Source organism: Rhipicephalus microplus, unplaced genomic scaffold (genome assembly GCF_043290135.1).
Source record: "Rhipicephalus microplus isolate Deutch F79 unplaced genomic scaffold, USDA_Rmic scaffold_18, whole genome shotgun sequence".
Classification (NCBI taxonomy): Eukaryota; Metazoa; Arthropoda; class Arachnida; order Ixodida; family Ixodidae; genus Rhipicephalus; species Rhipicephalus microplus.
The window spans coordinates 2607634-2627724 of NW_027464591.1; the positions used below are offsets into that span (position 1 = coordinate 2607634).

A 20091-nucleotide genomic window follows, 5' to 3' on the forward strand; every position below is an offset into this window, starting at 1 on the left:
TCACGCGAATTTGGCTCAGCGAGGCCATTGTACCTAACGCTACAAAATAGTGTAAGTGTTGCGTTCTGCGCACGTGACAAGCTCGCTGGCCTATGTCGCAGGGTCAACAGTGAAGGACCTAAGAAAGACGCAGGCACTAAGAAACACGCTATGTGCCATGTTGAATGTGTTTTAGTGATTTTCTACAAGATATTATTTACTTGTGGACATTGGCCAAACAGGTCGATGCATGAATGATCGGTTCAGGGAGCACGCTAACTTTTTAAAAGGTTTCCTTCTCAGCCACTTGGCAGATCATTGTAATAGGTTTTGTTGTCAGCGAATTCTTGACAAGTGTTTGATCACGGGGGATATAAAAATCGGCGCGAGCACGAGATTAGTCAAGCCTTCTATATTCAACAACTTGGTGCTTCCTGTGTTAGCGTACCCTCAATTCTTCTTAACTGCTAAGAAGTTAGTTATCTGGGGTCCACTTATATGACCGGTTGTTGATAAGGTAGGCCGTATGGTGCATGTATGCAATTCTGCTTATGGTGCGTGGTTATGTGCAGATTCTGTTTTCAATATATTGCAGTTAGTTTGCAGTAAACTTTGATTGTTTGTTCAGGGCTCTGTTCTCGTCTCTTCTTTCCCTTCTTGTCGTTTGCGCTGTTAAGCACTTTCTTCGTCTACCACGCCTTCAAGAACTTAGCCAAGATGTATTATATTCGCTTTTTTTCTATTGTAATACTGCACTTTCTATGAATGTCTGAGTAATGAATACTAACTACACAAAAGGTATGTTTCGAGGGAATAATATTATGAGTCCGCTTAAGCTGCTAAACATTACAAGAAAAATTACGAATTTCGGAGAATTGTCATTTTCGTCTATATTGAGACGTGATTTTCACTGTCGAGTGTTTCAAATAAATATGGCCTTCAAACCTAAAAAGAAATAGAAAAAAGAGGTATTTTTATATGCCAATTGTTATCATTACATATTTTTGTTTTAATGAAGAAAATAAGTTTTCAACTTTCCCATTGATGAAAATAGGGAGTTTCAAGGCGGCAGCTGTCGTATGACCAACTGGGAAGATAGGCGCTGTTGCGAACGACGGACCGATCCCGCCGAAGCCACCACTGTTGCGAAAGACGGCGACGCCAACACGGCCCCGGAGGCGCCACTGCTTTCAACTCCGCCGGGAAGGTCACCAGCCGTTTGGTAGCGTATGTTTGTCAGCTCGCGACTGCTTCTGCGCCGAGCTGATAAGACGAGCGGACGAGACGACGGTGAGTTAAACAAGGTTTATGTACAGCATATATACAGAGGCGTTACAATTTCGGCACTGGCGTCGACAGAGACTCGAAGAGCCGAGCTCTCCTCTCTAACACATAGATCAGCCTTTCGCCTAAGACCGCTGACTCATACACATGTCGGCTCTCCGACACGGGGACTCCTCTCTCAGGACCGCCGATCGCGACGCGCCGCAAGGCTTCTTTTATTTACACCGGGTCCAACCAAAATGTCCAATCAGAAGCGCCGCTGGTCGTCAGGGCAGATTCCTCCAATGGGGGTCGCCGCGTCATGCGTCAGACCACCAGACACGCGGACGCCGGCTCGCTGTCACGTGCGCAGCTGACTCAATGCACGTGGGCCAGGGAGGCGCCGCGCGTGTTCACTCCGTCGAGTTGATCGCGCCCGGCGGACTGCGGGCTGGCCTTGACCCAGATTGCCTTTTTCCGAGGCACGGACGTTTGACGAGGACTCGCTGGCATAACAGCGCCAATAAGAATGCTAAAAAAATATTTTCTTCCTTAAAACAAAAAAACGTAATGATGGTATAGGAGAAGAACTGTTTTTTTGCTTTCAATTTATGTCTAAAGGTAGTTTTAAGTTGAGCCACCACATGGCGTAAATTGCATCCTAATATGGACAAAAATTACGATTTTGTAGAATTTATGATTTTTTCTCTTGAAGTTTACCAACTTGAGAGGTCTCAAATATTTTTTTCTCAAAATATACTTTGCGTGGAGTAAGTATTCACTATTCAGATATTCATACAAACTGCAGTACTCCAATAAAAAATTGCAAACATAACACATTTTGGATAAATTCTTAGAAGCATATGTGCCAAAATAATTGCAATATTATTACTGAGCTTCAAACACTTTACACAAGAATCTTTACTCAACATGTAGACAAAGTTTGGTATAGAACGTACTTTTTAAAAAAAAATCTTTCATAAACAACACCCAAACGACATTCCAGAAAGTTCCGAAGGCAACCACGTGACCAAACATTTTTTTCTCTCCGAAATATCCTACCGTTTCACTGCTTTCAATACAGTTAATCAGCACAATCATTTTCGTATGCATTTGAGATGGTCGCCAAAATGGCTGGGCTTTTGGCATAAAATCACCCTAACAGCTTTTCGTGAACACAGAAAAAGGTCCTATGCTTATTAAGCCCTTTATTTACCAAGAAATATATTGAAATTGCCTCCTCTCAGGCACTGTATAACGCTCCTTTTTTTTACAGTTCTAAGGCGGCTGCACGTGCTATTTTTGTTTACACGTGCAGCAGCGGCATTCATATCTAGTAGAACTGGCTGTTGGGACAGTTGGTGCATGTTTGCATTAAATATTAGTCAATTTTGCGCGAAAATGATGACCACACAAACAAAGAAAACACATAAACAGGATGGGCCCTCATTTGCAATTGTTTATTTTTTGAGGAAACAGGCTCATATAAACCCACTTTTCGCCAACGCATGTGCAACCTACTCGGGCCGTCCCTTAACTAATGACGCTATAGGACACATGAACGCTAGATACCGTGCTTCCAGCTCATACACGATGAGTGAAGTTTTGCTAACGCAATTGATACCCCATTTCTTTTGTGAAAGCCCTTAGAAATTGCTCTGGGTGTGAATCCACATGAAGCGACATGCGCTCTTGAACGGGCACAGTGGTTATTCTTTGCCGTAAGGGCGTGTTCCCTCGCTCGATCATTGACGCAGCGCCTCGTCGTCTGGCTAACATGTCTCTTTCTGCACGATAGGGGTATTTTGTAAACCACTTCAGTGGCAGACTTCGTGAATAACCACGCATTCTTCTTTTTACAGCCTTTCAGCTGCTCAGCATGATTTCCAGCGATGCACAGGCACAACTATGCTAGTTTGTTTGGGGCACGAACTCCATCAGTACTGCATGCCGACTCGCCACCTTGTTAAGGTTGTGTGTAAGAATATATGCTATATTAGGAATATATGGTACAAACAGCTGCTAGTGAGCACCCGTCCTGTCCATGTGTTTTCTTTGTGCGGTCGTTGTTTCGTCGCGAAATTGACTATTCAATTCAGGCATTCATGTCTACTTACAGCACATGTTTAATGTCTGTAGCACAATATTACATGCTATTTTCGTATTCATATTTGCATGTTTAAGAGAACAGCAGCCGCGCCAATTGTGTCAATTGGATACAACTTCCTAATTTTGCACAAAACCATTATGAAATGCCCAACCAGCCTCAATTCTTTCTCAGTATTCTTAATTTTATCAAGAAACATGAAATCCATTATTCAATGTAAGCTTGTGCATCACCATTAAATTTATTAATGTGTGCAGTTTAATGTCCTAAAGCCACCATTTGATTACGAGGCGCTTTAGGGAAGGGCTCCAGAAATTTTGGCCGCCTGGGGTTCTTGTGCACCCAAATCTAAGCAAATGGGCCTACAGCATTTTCGCCTGCATGAAAAGTGCAGCTGAGTACCTTGGTGACTAAACCATCGAGGCGGGGTCATCATCATCCAATCTAATACAAATGCGCCAACCGTAATTATAACTTTTATTTGACTATATTCTAACCTCACAGCAAAAGAAGAGTAGAACGGTTTAAAAGAAAGTTCTCACCCCTCTTTCTATGACGTCCATAACGCTTTTTAAGTCGCTTTTGCCAGAGTGCGCTTTCGCTCTGCGGAAAAGTGCTTTATCATTTGGAAGTGGCTACTAATACTCGCTGTCACAGGACACAAAATATTTTTCCCTATATTACTCTGCCATGCAGATGCCATTCAATAACGAGTACTAGTATGGGTGCTGGCCGTCATTAGGAGTGATTTATGAGGTTTTTGCAGCCTTAAGCAACGATACGGAATATCGTATGCCACTTTTTTTTCTTTTCGCCACCTCCTTGAGCGCCACCTCCTTTACGAATATCAGGAATTTCTGGGTCGCCTGTCAAACAGTTTGACAAGCTCGGCAAATACTACTGTGAGTTTTACCCCCGTATTTTAGAACGTCCCTTCACTAAATGCTTCACCTTGACTTGAGAAAATTAATTTCAGCGCAGTCTCTAGGCAGAGCAAGTCACCAAAAATCAGGGATAATCTGCAGCGATTCTCGAGAAATGTAGCGTCATTTTTAGACAAGCGGTGGTGCTGTGCTCGGATAGTTCAAGTGAAGGACGAGATTCGAGTCGAGGAGTGTTCGTAAATAGGGAGGTTAGCATTGTTTGCACTGTGGGACAGTTCAAGAGTGCTTTAATTGAAATAGCTGCGCTCTCGTATATTTTGAATGTATTAGCGGATATCAAATAATTTCTACATATAATTTTCTTTTTGTGTGATTCAGTCTAATTTGTTGTACTACTGTAAATTAGGAGCCCAACCACGCTGGTCTAGGGGCTATGGTACTCGGCTGCTGACCCCCAGGTCGCGGGATCGAATCACGGCTGCGGTGGCTGCACTTCCGATGAAGGCAGAAACGCTGTAGGTCTGTGTGCTCAGATTTGGGTGCACGTTAAAGAACCCCAGGTGGTCAAAATTTCCGGAGCCCTCCACTACGACGTTTCTCATAACCATATGGTAATTTTAGGACGCTAAACTGCACATATCAATCAATGCTGTTAATTTGGAATTTCAGGCTCAAAAATGCTGCGTTTGTTTTTCCTGAAACCTGCACCCCTGGAAAAGCAAGATATGATGCTCCAAAATATTGCTTCAGATGATAGCTTGGCTGCTCTACCTCTGCTAGCTGTAAGTGGTTAATCTTTCACCCCGCTTTTGTGTGTCCATTTCATGTTCCTTGATGTTGCATTGTTTCAGGGGGACATTATGTGATGCGCTTGAAATTTTACATCTTTAAATCAATTATTCTGCATGGTTAGTATCTAGTGACACTGTTAAGCTATTGTAATTTTGCCTATTGTTTTCACTCCTGTATTATTGTTTTTCCAGTAATCTGAATGTCTGAACACACAAGGGTTATTGTGAAATGGAAAGGCCATTTTCAGACTGCTTTATCATTACATTCATTAGAATATCACAAGCCTTGCATAATATGCATAACGCATGCCACAACTCATGCAAACTGTGGCGTATCAATGAGGCAATTGTAGTGTGCATTGATATCACGAGTGTTGAAGATTGGGCGAGTTGGTTCGTCATACTTGAACTGGTATAGCGCATTACGGGGAAGAAGAAACGGCCGAGCAGACCGACGCAAGAGGACAGAGCGCTATGTCCTCTTGTGTCGGTCTGCTCGGCCGTTTCTTCTTCCCCGTAATGCGCTATACCAGTTCAAGTGCATTGATATATTATTTCAGTATATTGAAGAAATAAGGCATGCTGCATTGCACTACTCTTCCTGCTGTTTGTATGCTTCACTGCATTGTGCGTTTGTGCTGCATTGAAGCGTGTTCAAATTAGTTATTCATATTTAAGTGCAAATAAAGGCTCTTCTGTTGTACTTTGATATGCATGCATCGTTCGTTAGAACTCCATGCCGTACCATTGACGTCTGCTTTTCAGTCTTCTTTTTTAGCAAACGGCATTCTGCTCTGAACAGCTGAAAAGGGCTTTTGATTAGGGTACAATTTGTCTCTGAAGCCTGTATGTGCTCTGTGTCTAATAAAATAAAGCTTGATTTCATTTTGCACTATGGCATGACTTTGTGAACGTTCTGTTATGTGTGACAGCTCATTTTGAGTGATGCCTTCGCATTAAGCTAGGAGAACATGTTATATGTGAGAGCCTTATATGCAGTGCTTCATATATGCACCATAAAAACTGTGCTAGGGCCAGGATTACCACACGGCGGAAGGAGCCAATACAATAGGACATCTGCACATGACAGGTCTTGCTAAAGGGTAAGCTTTCACGTGCTTCTACAAGGGCCTACTGGAAAGGGGCAACACTCGAATTACGGTATTTTTCGCAGGGGTGTTGGGGCATTATTTAGCATGAACACCCCCACACCCTTTTTGCTGTTTGGGCGAATTACACCCTACACTACTTTTGTTTTTCAAGGGTGTTAGGGAGTCATAGCAATATTACACCCTTACGCTCTTAAGATTACTTGGGTGTACATTTGCTTTTACACCCTCACTTCTTTAAGGCCATTTGGGTGTACAATTGCTTTTACACCCCAAAAATGTTTGTGCCATAGGGTGTAAATTTGGAAATCCGCCCACGGTATAGGTGTAGTTCTGTTTGATACACCTATTTCATGGGGTGTAGGGGTGTGAGTTATAGACACTATAAACACCTATATGGGTGTAATTTGGTTTACAGTCTTTTCTACGAATTTACCTCACCCGTAAACAACGAGGTTGTTAAGGTTGAGACGAGTAAGCCCTCAAGATATTGTGTATCCACATAAAATATTCTCTCAGCGACAAGATGATGTAAAAAAGTAGCATAACTTCCCTAATAATAAGGACCGACTCGTCGTTTAACAAATAAATTAAGTGCAGCTAACCTCATTATTACTTTATTTGGGCCATGAGTGCAACTCCATGTGGTTGTCACGTGCAATGGCAAAATATTCTTCACAAATTTCTTGCTTAATAAACACTTATAAAAGTTTTATTCAGCCTGCAGTTGTAATTGCAACGTTGCAAATCTCAATGACCATGCAGCAAGATAAGCCCCAAAGCTAAACTCGTTGACTCATAGGTTGAGCTCTGAGTTGGTTCAAGTCATAAGACAATTACGAAAGCTCCTTGACCAAACGTGAAAAATTGTGTTTATTTTTGTATTTTCTACAGTCTTTCACACGCATATTTTTCGGCGGTACTTAGCAATTACAATAGCTTTTGTGTGAGCGTTGAAACCGAACGTTGTTGCATCCGATACATTACTTGTGTTAACAGCTGACCGCTCAGTGCAGGCTGAAGTTCGTGGCACCAAGTTTCAATTATAGAACAATGTTCACCTGTAGCACAATGTGGCCTTCTAGGTAACCGTAAGCCTTGTGGAGGCGGTACACCACCATGGCTGGCTGCGTGCTGTCTGGAACCTGGGACGGCATCTTTGGTTGCTGCTTAGCCTGCAACTGGGTCTGTGATTTGGAAGGCTGGTTTGTCAACGCCTGTGGAATTGGCGAAGGTGTCACCGGATTCTAGACAAGATTCGCTACAAGTTTGTCTTCATCCACAACATCCGTGTCCTCGTGGTGCCTGACGGCCGGCTGCAAGTACGATTGAAATCGTAAAGGAAGAAAGAAAAAAGCCAAATTATCTGAAGAAAAAAACTACCTTCATCTGCATTCGAGTTCAAGTGAAAAACATTTAGCTGCCTAAAATAAAGCTGTATTGTGTGCAAATGGATCTCAAAAAGCAAAATTTTAAATAAATCCGTCATTGCCCTATTGGAAAAATTGCCATAGTGGATACTGGAAAACATGGTGGGCGTAGTGGAAATAATAGTGGGCATGGTGGAAATAATAGTGGGCATGGTGGAAATTATGATGGCTATGGTGGGACGTAGTGGAAAATATGGTGGTTATGCCGGGGCATACTGGGTGGTATGGTGTACAGATGATGGGTCAAGTGGAAATGATGGTGGAAAGCAGAGGCTAGATAGTGGGCAATAATGGGACACTCTGCCCACCATTGCGATAATGCTGGGAAGCCCTAAGCATATGGTGGGTGGTGCTTATTATGGTGGGCTACATGGTGTATCAAGCTGAGAAACTCTTCCCACCATTGCGATAATGCTGGGAAGCACTAAGCAGAAGATGGGTGCTGCTTGTTATGGTGGGCCACATGGTGTACCAAGCTGAGAAGCTCTGCCCACCATCGCGATAATGCTGGGAAGCAGTAAGCAGATGATGGGTGGGCTTATAATGGCGGGCAAATTATATAGTGTACCAAGCTGGGATCTTTACACTACATGTTCTACCATCATGATTTCCACCAAAGGTTAGGCCTACTGACCGAGCCCGTACAATTGTGTTATCCGTGCTTCCGGGTTTCAGAATACACGATTACGACGATTAAGTATGACAATACAGCGCAGCCATATGGCATCAATTAACCTAAATGAAGCATTTTTCATTGTGTATGCTGTTCGCTCAAGAAGGAACAAACATCGATGCGACGCGTATAAAGCACTCCCAGAGAACGTGCTTGGTGAACCATTATGATAGCGTAATGTTTCCGGTACACTGCATTCGTTTTGGCCAAGCCGTTATGTAGTTGTTGCTTTAGCGAAACAGCAACAGCATTGCGCTGGCGCGACCGCCCTCTACATTGCGCGAAAAGCATCCCAATACTCACTCAAATAAATTAGGCGGGCGTATCTATGAAATGAGCCTAGAAGCGTCATAAAGCGTGAGCAGATGTCGCCCTTTAGAACGAGCGCGAAACAGATATTAAACTTGGCAGACCCCGCCGGTAAACTGTTGCTGCTCCCCAGTCCACTTGTTTTTTTTTCCTTTAAGTTGTGAATTGTGAAAAAAAAATAGCACTAGTGCCAATAACATAGTGGCAATCGTTACAGGGCGCAGTTGCTTGTGTTTAATAAATGTGCAATATTTAGTAGCAGGTGTAGATCTTGTCTATGTTGTGTACACGACAAACATAACTTAAGTTGAACCTTAAGTTTGTACGCCTAATTAAGTATTTAACACGCAACCACCGTCATGTTGGTGTGGCGCAGTGGTTAGCGTCTTCGAATGGGAATCCGCAGGTCGCACGTTCGATCCTCCGTAGCGCCTTGTTTTTTTTTTTACGGGACGGGAGTTTCTTTACACCGTTTTTATAGAATTTTTTTTTATTTTTTGTGGCAGCTCGTCACGGTGATTCTGACGTCATTTTGCGTTCAAGTGTTGCCGGCACTGCAGCACCCACCATACCCACCATGCGCCATGGTGGGTGTTTCCCACCATTCACCCACTACATTAATCCACTATAATGGTGGGTGGTGGTTTCCACCATGCCCACCATTCGTTTTTTTCCGATAGGGTGGGTTGCCATGGTTAGCAGTTACTGATTCGTGTGATGACGTTTCTGTTCGGTCCCTATCACCTTTTGTTCTGCAAAATAATTGTTTCTTACAAAAATAGTTTGTACACTGTAAGCTTGTTCTTATTGTAACGATTGATTTCTAGCGTAATCAACCATCCTATGCTTATTATTGCTATAGCTGCATTGGATTTCACAGCTTTTGTCACCACTAAACTCGTTTATTCTTAATTACGTAAGTGTGCACACTGCCATGAGCATACAATGCCCATAGGAGAGCTTATATATATCACCAAATGGACATTCTTACGTTGTGTGAGATGCGAAAAGCCTTAATTAAACCGAAAGTAACGACTGATTTGCCGGTTCAAGCTTTTGCTCGTGTTATTGGTGTATTCATTACTGGTTCCCGGCATAACGTTTCTAGACCCACAAGTATAGCTTATATAGAACCTGAAATCCCGTAAGCAATGAAATGCTAATTTTGTACTACAAGGAAGCACCTCGGGTCCTTTACATGCGGGCAGTTTCTGCACAAGTGAGATGTGTCGAAGTTTCAAATTTAACGCCGCATGCGTGCTGACAAGCTCAGTTCGGAATAGCAGAGATCTATAATATGAGAGTACAACTTGCGTTATGGGTATATGAATCATTCGGAAAGTCTTTCATCTTAAATCTTTCTCTTTGTAGACAATAACACAAAATGGCCTGTATTACTGCTATATGCGTGCTTACAGGTCAGATTATAGTAATATTTTAGTAAGCTCCCCAGGTTTTTCAATATTACTGGGTCATAATAAGTACTGCCTACGATAGACGTGAGGTAGCTCAGCACTGCCAAGATGGGTTCTTGCGTGTAGATGAGTTCCTGCAGCGTGATATACGTTCTATATCCCTGTCGACAGAAATTGCGGCAGATTCAACGCACCCAGTCGGCACTCGCTTGCAGCCAACCTCCTAACCATCAGCTGTTTTCTACAACGCAGCGATCCGCATGATAAGAAGTGTCTTCTTGGACCACTTACTTTTCGCTCCAGTGCATCAGGCCCGTGATGTCGACAATTTTTGACCGAGGTTCTCTCAGATGCTTACCTTAGCACAGTTGTAACCGTAAGTGAAGTATAGACCAAAAGGGCAGGCACGACGATGCTTACCTTAGCACGTATAAAACCGGAGGTGAAGCATAGACCGAAAGGGCATACACAAAGTGATAGACGCGAAGCACGTACACGAAGTGGAAGAACTACTGAACCGAAAGACTGAAAATGAACATCTGCTGTTGACAATGGAAGTTGTTAAAAGTGGCGTAGCGGAATTTCGGTGTCATGAACCAAGCACCTAGTTGGCATCGGTACACCGGCGCCAGTGTGACCATGATTTGGCATGCGGCCCCCATGCGATAATTGTGACCAGTGTGCTTCATCTCTGCTTAGTCCGAGTTTGTTACCAGCGTTGGCAAGCTTCCACTCCCAAAAACGGAGATAGCGCCATCTCCACGAAATGAATAATGGCCAGTCAGTGAAGCTCTGGGCATCGTATGTGTGAGTAACCATACGTTACCCGAGCATCTATTCATGTAATGTAAGTAAAGATACATCAGTGAATTATTATATAAGTGTAAATTTATTTCGCCTTCTTGTTGTATTAGGTCATTCAAGGATGATTTGGGAAATTGCTAGAGTGTAGGGTGCATGAAAGCGAATACGAGAACGCGCCATCTTAATGGTGCCGAGATGTGTGTATGGCGAAAGTGTTTCATTATTCAGAGTGTTTCATTATTCAGAGTTATTCAGACTCCCATGCGATAATTACGACCAGCCTGCTTCACCTCTGCCTAGCCCGAGTTTGTTACTAGCGTTGGCGAGCTTCAACTCCTGAAAACGGAGACCGCGCCATCTCCATGAAGTGAATAATGGCCAGTCAGTGAAGCTCTTGGTATCGTCATCATCATCATCATCAGCCTGGCTACGTCCACCGCAGGACAAAGGCCTCTCCCATGCTCCGCCACTTAACCTGGTCCTGTGCTTGCTGCTGCCAATTTATACCCGCAAACTTCTTAATTTCATCTGCCCACCTAACCTTCTGTCTCCCCCTAACCCGCTTTTCTTCTCTAGAAATCCAGCTAGTTACTCTTAATGACCAGCGGTTATCCGCGTATCTGTAAGTAACCAGCATATCTATAAGTAACCATACGTTACCCGAGCATCGACCCATGTATTGTAAGTCGAGCTACATCAGTGAATATATATATAAATATATATATATTCACTGAAATATATATATATATATATATATCTATATATATATATATATATATATATAGATATATATTTACATATATATATATATATATATATATATATATATATATATATATATATATATATATATATATATATATATATATATATATATATATATATATATATATATATATATATATATATATATATATATATATGTAAATATATTTCACCTTCCGGTTGTATTAGGCAATTCAAGGAGGATTTATTTAATTGCTAAAATCTAGACTATGCCACAAAAGCAAATACAGAACGTGCCATCTTACTGTTTCCGATATGTGTGTTTAGTGGAAGTGATTATATATTCAGAGTGTTGTACTCTTCTATGGGAGAGCAAAGGCCATCCCACTGCTGCTGGCAGAGGTCCGCAAAACATATGTGTTTAGAAAACGTGGTTAACGATTTAGACTACTCAGTACTCTGCACCATTTTAATATCAGAAATTATATACGGAATAATGGAAAATATAAGAAATTAATGACGGATGTATAGTTCACGACGTGTGCCTTTGTGTGCTAGGTTTCTTTGAAAAGCCTCGCCATTTACGCACATTTTACAAGGGATAAACTCTTCTGGATAGATTATTTTCACCAGTGTCAGCAATCTTCTACCTTACTGTTCATTGTAAAAACTTTTTTCAGTCTCACATATGTTTCAACTATAGCAGCGATTGCATGCCAAGACCACAACAGAAGAAGAGGCCAGGTCTAAGGAGCTTCATCCATAAAGTATGCAGGCGTCCCTGACCATGGGCTCTGCTGACCGGCAGTGAAACTTCCCGTGGCGTTCAAGGACCTTCTTGTATTTTCGTGGTCGACTTAGCGTTTGATCGTGGTGTGGAAGCGGATCTCGGAACTCGCGTCGAAAAAAATATCATGATTCAGATCTGCCTCGTTCGGTGTTTCGAAAATCCCAGCTGCTCATAACAAACAAATAACCGTCCGCTTTTTTAATGAAGTTCCTAAATACACTGACATCATTTAAGGGCGACTGGTACTTGGCCAACAAATTAGGCAAACTTATACTGTGATACAACGTGTATCATAGTTACTCCTCTCTTCAGTCAGCATCATAACCTTCGTTCCAGTTTTGTGTTCTACGAGACTTCTGATTATTCTCAAAACCACAAGCCCATGCCCAACCAGAAGTGCTTGGAGGCCAACCAGAAGCTTCGCTCGGTACTCATGCCACCAATGAACGGTTTTGAAAACTTCCAGCGTAAAGCACCCGACAGAAAGCCATCCATATGTACCTTGGAGAGCGATAATCCTCCTATGACCCCTTGCTCTGCAGGTGGGACAAGGAGGCGCAGATTGTTTTCGGCCTCGGGCGCAGTCAAGTGTCGGTCGAGTTGACGCAGCAAGTAGTAGTCGGCGTACACTAGCAGAATGAAAAGCAGCGGCCCTTCCAGAAACAGGGTGAGCACCTCGTAAAAAGCAGAGTACGAGTGCACGTCCAGAGGGCTGATTGCGTAACCATAAGGATCAGGGTCAGCGATGTCTGCACGCATAGCAAAAGACATTCAGTATGTTAAAAGATTTGTTTAGCTATCCTTAGCCAGCACTTCCTCGAAACAATTGAGGAGGCGCTGCCTTAGCTTATTTCTCTGACGGTGGCTCAAGGCCAAAAGCAAAGCGTGCTTAGAAACAAAATATGTGTCAATTTAGAGCACTTGGTACTTTACCGTGAAAGAGCATAAAACCGTCTCTAGTGTAATGAACTTGTACCTATCCAAAGCGTGTTTAAAAGTTGTGGTTACCCTTTAGAGTACTATGTACTCTACTATGGAAGAGCATAAGTCCATCCGCTCACATCCGTTCGTTCAAGATTTAAGTGGTGGCATCGTCGTACTAGGAAGCAGCTGGTGCCAGCAGCCCTACAGAAGTGACCCTCAGAAGGGTGCCAGTCGTACGTGAATATGCATGCATTATTTTTCATTGCCTCATGCTCTCTCAATTGTGGGCTTATAAATTATTAGCGTTTTTATATGCAGATTATGCAAATTGCTAACTGATTTGAACGCATATCAACCAATCGTGGCTAAAGACTCACATTCAAGGCCAGCACCGAATCGTGAGTCTTGGGTCACGATTAGGTGCAGTTGCCGTCGTCGTGTTTAATGTGAATAAAGAAGAAAATCACAGCATATCCACGGAGAGAATATTGATGAGTGTGGTGAAGTGAAGCGTCCATCGGTCCACCCGCGCTTCCGTCCATCCATTTGTTCTTGCTTACGTCCGTCTGTGCGTCTGTCCGTCCATCTGTGCGTCTGTCCGTCCATCTGTGCATCCATCCGTCCGTATATGCATCCGTCCGTTCGTCTGCGCGTCCGTGCTTGCGTCTGTGCGTTCCTTCGTGCGTCTATCCATCCATACGTCTCTCTGTCCGTGCGTCCATTTGAGTGTCCATCGGTCCGTTTGTCCTCCATGCTTCCGTCCATGCGTCCTTCCATGCGTTCATCCCTGCGACCGTTTGTACGTCCATCCGTACGTAGGTCCATCCGTACGTACGTGCACCCATACCCAACGTTTATAGATACTTTTTCAGTTCCGCAACTCCTCGCGCCGCGCCCAGGGAGAAGGCGGCCGGCCGCCGCACCCGCCACCGCAGCGCTGCAGTCGCGCCTTGCGCTAGGAGAGCGAGAGTCGTCTGCTAGCGCGAAGGGTGTCGCGTGAGCCTTTGCGTGCGCCCGAGTGAGAATTGTGCGAACAGTGTACTTGGTCTTTACTCTCGCTATTTAACAGAGGCCACGCGCTTTAATTCGTGCGCGTTGTATGACTCACGAACTTGAAAAAAAGCCTGTACGTACTTCGCAGGCATCCGTTTTGCGCAGTGACAAAGTGATCGCTTCACCCTGCGCCTTCCTGTGTCCATTGCATCAAGACCACATTAGTAGTTTACAATTCAGCGCGCTAAAAGAAATAGAAATCTTAAACTTATAGCACTCGGGGTTACGTAACATGAGGACTTGGCGACTAGTAAATTTTGTTGGATGAATGAAACACTGCTATTCGTCTTTTTTTTTTTTTGCGGTGGGAAAACGCCTCACGAATAGATCGAAAACTGACGTACACATTTCATTACACGTACACGGCACAGATTTGTCGGCAGGTTTACTGCGAAGTTCGTTAAACTAGCTTTGCCTTCTTGCGCTCTCTCTGTGCCCGAACGGCACTGCTGTTCTCCAAGCATTTGGCTCGTGCGAAGAAGTGCATACGAGTTGTTAAATAAAAGTGAATTGTTTGAGCAGTAAGCTGATTAGCATGCTCGGAACAGCCAACAATATTTGTGCCTCTCTTCACTAGAGCATCCAGCACATCCCAAAATAAGTCACCAAAACATGTGCCTTTGCTAGCATGCTTTATAGTGCGTTCTACCGTGCTCACACACGCAAGCAGTTTTTCTGAAGGGTATGCAAGGCTGCCACAGACGTATTCGCGCTCGATGACCAGTATGGCCTCCTTCGACAGTGAATCACGCCTACCAAGGGCATCTTCTTTGCAGACCTCACAGCGTGTAGTTTTCTTCAACTTGAAAGCCACGTAGCCTGCCAGGTAATACAAGGCGGTCGCTTCTGGTGATGGTGCATTGTATTCATGATCGTCGGCATCACTTGAGAGGGCATGGAATGGTATGGACATCAGCTGCTGCCAAACTTTATCTTTCATTGCACTTTTCCGAACGAGGGCCTCACGACGTTTTTCTCCGAGGCTTTCAAAAGCGCTAAGCAAAACACGATCACTGCCGCTCTCACAGTTCCCTTTGACAGCCACTTTGACAGGGGTGTAGAGGGAAAGTAGCCTAAATAACTGGCTAAACTTGGTCACTGTAGGATGGTCTTCGTCCCCTCCAAATGACCTCACAAGGCCAAAAAATCTCTGCAAAAAAAGTATAGATGTAAGCACCTTAGGTTGCCTCGCGGCAACAGAACTCTTACCTCAAGTGGATCCTGGTTTAATTTGGCTGTTAGGATGTAGCTCACACCCTCGTTGTGTAAGAATTCTATAATGGATAACACTGACATCAACGTGACGCGCAAGGACTCGACAGTTTGATTTGATGCGATGAGTTTGACATTTTTTCTTGCTTCCGTCTGATTCAGCATGTCCAGAAATTCCTCCAGGAACTGAAACATTATGCGTGAATGCATGAAAAATAGTCTACGAAACTATAACAAAAGTGATACAAATGGTGCAAAAGAAAGTGGGAATAGTGTATCGAAATATAAGAATTGATCACAAGGTTTTTTTGCTGCTCACATAATGTCAATACACAAACCACTTACCTTAATTTTAGGGGAACCTTTTCTTATGCCAGCCTGGGGGATCTTCGCATTCAGAATGTCAAAAAGATCATTTAACAGGGATGTAACTTTTTCAGTTCCTGCAGTGTCATCAAAGCCGGGTACATTTAGCTGCCGGTAGATTTTCAAACCAATCGCCACACTGCGGCTGAACAGCTGAAAAAGAGGTTCATATTTTAGTTCGATTGCGAGTGCACTTAATCGAGTTGCAAGCCAGATGAACTTATGTTGTTTGCCAATGAATCCATGTTTACATTAAGAAATATTAAGTGTATGTAGCAGGAGCATTCAGCACATTACAATAAACTAAGAAACAGGTGACAAGCAAGGTCATATTAAATGTCTTACTTGAGCTGCCAGGCGAACATTCATGGCCTGAAGCTTCTGAGGCTTGATGTGATACTCGGTCAGTTTTGGTACCACCTTTATCTCCACCTTCTTCTCGGCATCATAAAGCTGCTCGTAGTGGTTATAGTTCAATTTATGATCCCCAATCTGCAACAATACACATACATGTATACATTCATGAAACACATATATGGCAAAAGAAATACTGTGAAATACCTTTCAAAGAAATACCTTTCAAGCAGCTGCGGATCGGACGGCGGTGCAAAAAAGTGCCGCTTTTCTGGATTGCTTTTGTACCCGCTGGTGCAGCCGGGCACGAAGCAAGTTGGCATCGTAAAGCTTGGCAGCTCCGAGACGTCCTGTGGCCGGTAGTGCTAGGTTGTCACAATTCACAGATGATCGAAGTCTTCGAGGATAACCACGTGCGCGCACGGTCACAACAACGAGAAAAAAAAAGCGCGATGACAGCCGCGCACGCGGCCAAGCAACTGCGGGGAGGAGCAACACCGGCAACACGTGCGCCCGCGACAGCGCAACTCGCGACTGTGGCGCCATCTCACTGCCCGGGTAAAACCGGCGGCCGCCTGCGGCGGCGGAGTTACGGAACTGAAAAAGTATCTATAAACGTTGCCCATACCTGCGTTCGTCCATGCGTCCATCCGTGCTAAAGCAGCCAGACAGACAGACAGACAGACAGACAGACAGAACAACAGATGACGCACGGACGCGTCCAGCAGAGGGCGCATGGTTTCGCGATGAAACCCTCCGAATATTCGCTCCACTCATCATCATTCACTCCGTGGATATGCTGTGAGGTGGTTACTACATACATGCATACATACAGGCGACCGACCTACGCCTTAAGGAACTTGACCCCTAAAAAGGCAGGAAGAAATAGAAAATCACAGCCAGAGCACTTCATACAAACGGTTAACCAGCGAAAGCTGAAACTCGCGGCCCCTGTGTTTAGCAATGGGTTCCACCCGACGTGACATTAAAGAGCTTCACAATTACTGGTCATGTCTTCGTGCTCCTTAATGAGATTCGGTACACGTTTCGCTCGGGTTCATCAAAGCGTCTATCTCACGTGCGGCATATAGTGTCTCGCACGATTACGGTCATGGTGGCATGTAATAAATTGTAAAATGCGTTACGCTATGAGTTAACCACAGTGGTTGTTCTTGAACAACAGGTGGTCGCAGACGTCGCAGCCGAAGCCAATGTGGCACAGGAGAAACTCCCGCCGAAAGTGGCGTTTGCAGCTGTGAACGTGTTCCTGCTATCATCACATTGACGCCGAAACATCACGTTGTTGCAAGCATCTGACATCGCGATCCAAGTTGACTGGATGTTTCAGGAGAAACGGTTGGATGTGGGCTTGGCACCACGGCTGCAACGATGTCACTCGGAACCCAGCCAATGGCGCACGTGATCGCAAACGGCGTAACTGATAATTCAGCCAATGGAGGACGTTTGTGACCCCACTTCCAGATGACTTCTCATTTCTCCTAGCCATACATACAGTGCAAAAAAGCTGTATTTGAGGCACGCACTTGACAAGCTTAGCTTCTGAAATTTTCCGCTAGTAAAGGGCTCTTGTAACTTTTGTTTTCTTTACAAGACTTTTTTTTGCACATAGTACGTTCCAAAATGCGCAAACACAAGGCAAGACCTTTATTTCATTAATGCGTGACGTGCGAAATCTCTTACGCTTGCAGCACTGCAGCAGTGACATCTTGAAGGCGACAGACTTTTCTTGGCAGGCAGTCTCGAGGTCCTCTCCACCGCGTCGGCACACCACGTTTTTGGTGGCCAACTGCAGCACTTTCGTTATGCCACGCGAGTACTAGTATGAAGGCAGAAGCCGCGCCATTTGGAGTATCGTCTCGATGAAGACCACAAGTGGAAAGTTGTTCAGCGTTTCCGCGTAGTGCTCCATGAACACGGCACCCGTGCAGCAAAGTGACGCTGGACATGAACGATAGACAGATATGAGCATTCTTGACTAACCGGTTCGACGTGAACAATTTGTTTGTACACAATATGTGTGTAATTACGAGTGTGACGAAATTTACCCTGTCAGCGAACACCATGATTAATAAGCTGTGGTTATTTACAAAGTCAGTGTGACAAACAACAAAAGAAAACAGAAAAATAAAAAAGCTTGAAAAGAAAGTTTGGAATCCACACGTTGTCTGCGATCACGCACAGTATGCACATTTGCTTGCGTCCGATCATACGCGAATAATTATGTGCCGGCTTAACCCTGTCATAGAGGCATTTTGTTTTTTGGTGAGGCGAGATCGGCAGTATTCACTGTTACGGTGACGATACAAATACCACTGATACCTAAACAGCACATCACTTTAACTCAGGCTGGTGAGACCGACGGAGACGCAGGCCAGCTGCACAAAATCAGTGCGTCTGTTTTTCACCGCAAATGTTGGCGCGCACTCATCAAAAATATGAACCCTTTTGGCACCAAAAGTTCGGTTCGCGTCTTCGCAGGCGACCAAAGAAATACTTTTCAGAAGCGGAGAATTCTGTTTTCTGAAACCACGCAGACAAATAAATCACCTCGGTCACCACGCAGTCGTGTCTGTGGCATAGACTACACCTCAATACCAACGCCTATTCACCATCGTCTTCCACTGGTCGTATTGTTAGTGTGTATTGTAGGATAAAAAGGTCTAACAGCTGATAAGAACGTCTCCAAAATTGCGGCCATTGGTAATCATGAGAAAAAATTGAACCAAAACCTTTCTTTGCAGTCGGCTAGCTTAACCGGATTTTCTGGGAAAATATGGCCGCTGGTTGGTGGATTCATAAATTCTTGTCTATATATAGAGAAGCCTAAATGAAAGAGAACTGGTTTAACGTTATTAGTGTATGGGCATCGGGCACACCATGTTCGTCTCAAAGTACAGTGAAGCTCGCATCTTCAATCATATGCAAGTTTTTCTAGCATGAAGAGAATAATCAGAAGCAGCATGAACGTTCTCGTGAACCCATGCTACACTTCAAATCAAAAGAGTGTTCATGGATTAGTTGAAGCCTAACTGTGCCTGATTTGTGAAATAAAATTAAACTGAGGCTAGCTTTGCCCCATACATTGCGGCAGTGCAAAGCGAATTGCCTACTCACATATTATAAATGTAGAGATGGCAAGCGCAGAGAATCCGAAGCCAGGGTTGTCGAAACAGAAGGAACATATGTAGATGAACGGTAGCGCAGCGTAGCCATGCAGTATATTCAATATAAAGATGAGTTCTGCAAGCCAAGGAGAGAGCAATTAAGGGAACACCACTGATTAGTAATAGTTGGAGGATGCGCCGCAATACCCAAGGAAGTTATTTAAACTGAGAGCCGAGAGCAATTTGATATGCGTCCTTACAGTAAAAGCCGCAGAGGGTGGAAACCCTGCAGCCTCTTCAGGCGCGAATTATCAACTGTACGATAAGGAATCAAATTCACTGGATTCTACAGCAATGGATATTAGAACCGAAGAAAAAAAATAAGTATGTCTTTATTTGTGTTTCAGCAATTATTGCTCATTGGCCTAAAATAAATATTTATTTTCTCTACAGCCAGTCATATTCTATTATTACATGAATAGACACATACCTTAGGTTTTGAAAGCGTGCGTAAATTTTTGTGGCTGTGTTCATTTGGAGCTTAACTTTTGACTGTGGTCTTGGAACGTATCACGGCGAAATAGCTGTTGAACATCCTAAGTGGTCAGTTGTAAGCTTACGAAGCACATAAAAAAATGGCTACGCAAAAGTGACTTTCGTCTTTTTGCACAATGTAACTCCCTTTTCCTTAGCCACTAGTGCAAATAATTGCAAAATTAACTTACGACCACGTATGTGGACAATGCACCTCAATGGGTAGCCGGAATAAAGGTATCT

The 20091-nt window shown here is 43.8% G+C and overlaps 2 protein-coding genes across 2 annotated transcripts in view; both read right to left on the reverse strand.

Annotated features, from left to right (window-relative positions):
- The window catches only part of LOC142785165 (phospholipid-transporting ATPase ABCA3-like), a 37861-nt gene extending 23812 nt beyond the window's left edge, over positions 1–14049 (reverse strand). The window contains exons 1-3 of the mRNA XM_075883620.1: positions 14040–14049; positions 12782–13029; positions 7195–7350 (exon numbers count right to left, since the gene is read on the reverse strand). Of these exons, the coding sequence (XP_075739735.1) occupies positions 7195–7350; positions 12782–13029; positions 14040–14049 (414 nt within the window). The remainder of the gene's footprint in view (positions 1–7194; positions 7351–12781; positions 13030–14039) is intronic.
- Positions 14050–18026: 3977 nt separating this feature from the next.
- Positions 18027–20091, reverse strand: part of LOC142785166 (phospholipid-transporting ATPase ABCA3-like) — a 51505-nt gene continuing 49440 nt past the window's right edge. The window contains exon 19 of the mRNA XM_075883621.1: positions 18027–18148. Coding sequence (XP_075739736.1) covers positions 18027–18148 — 122 coding nt within the window. The remainder of the gene's footprint in view (positions 18149–20091) is intronic.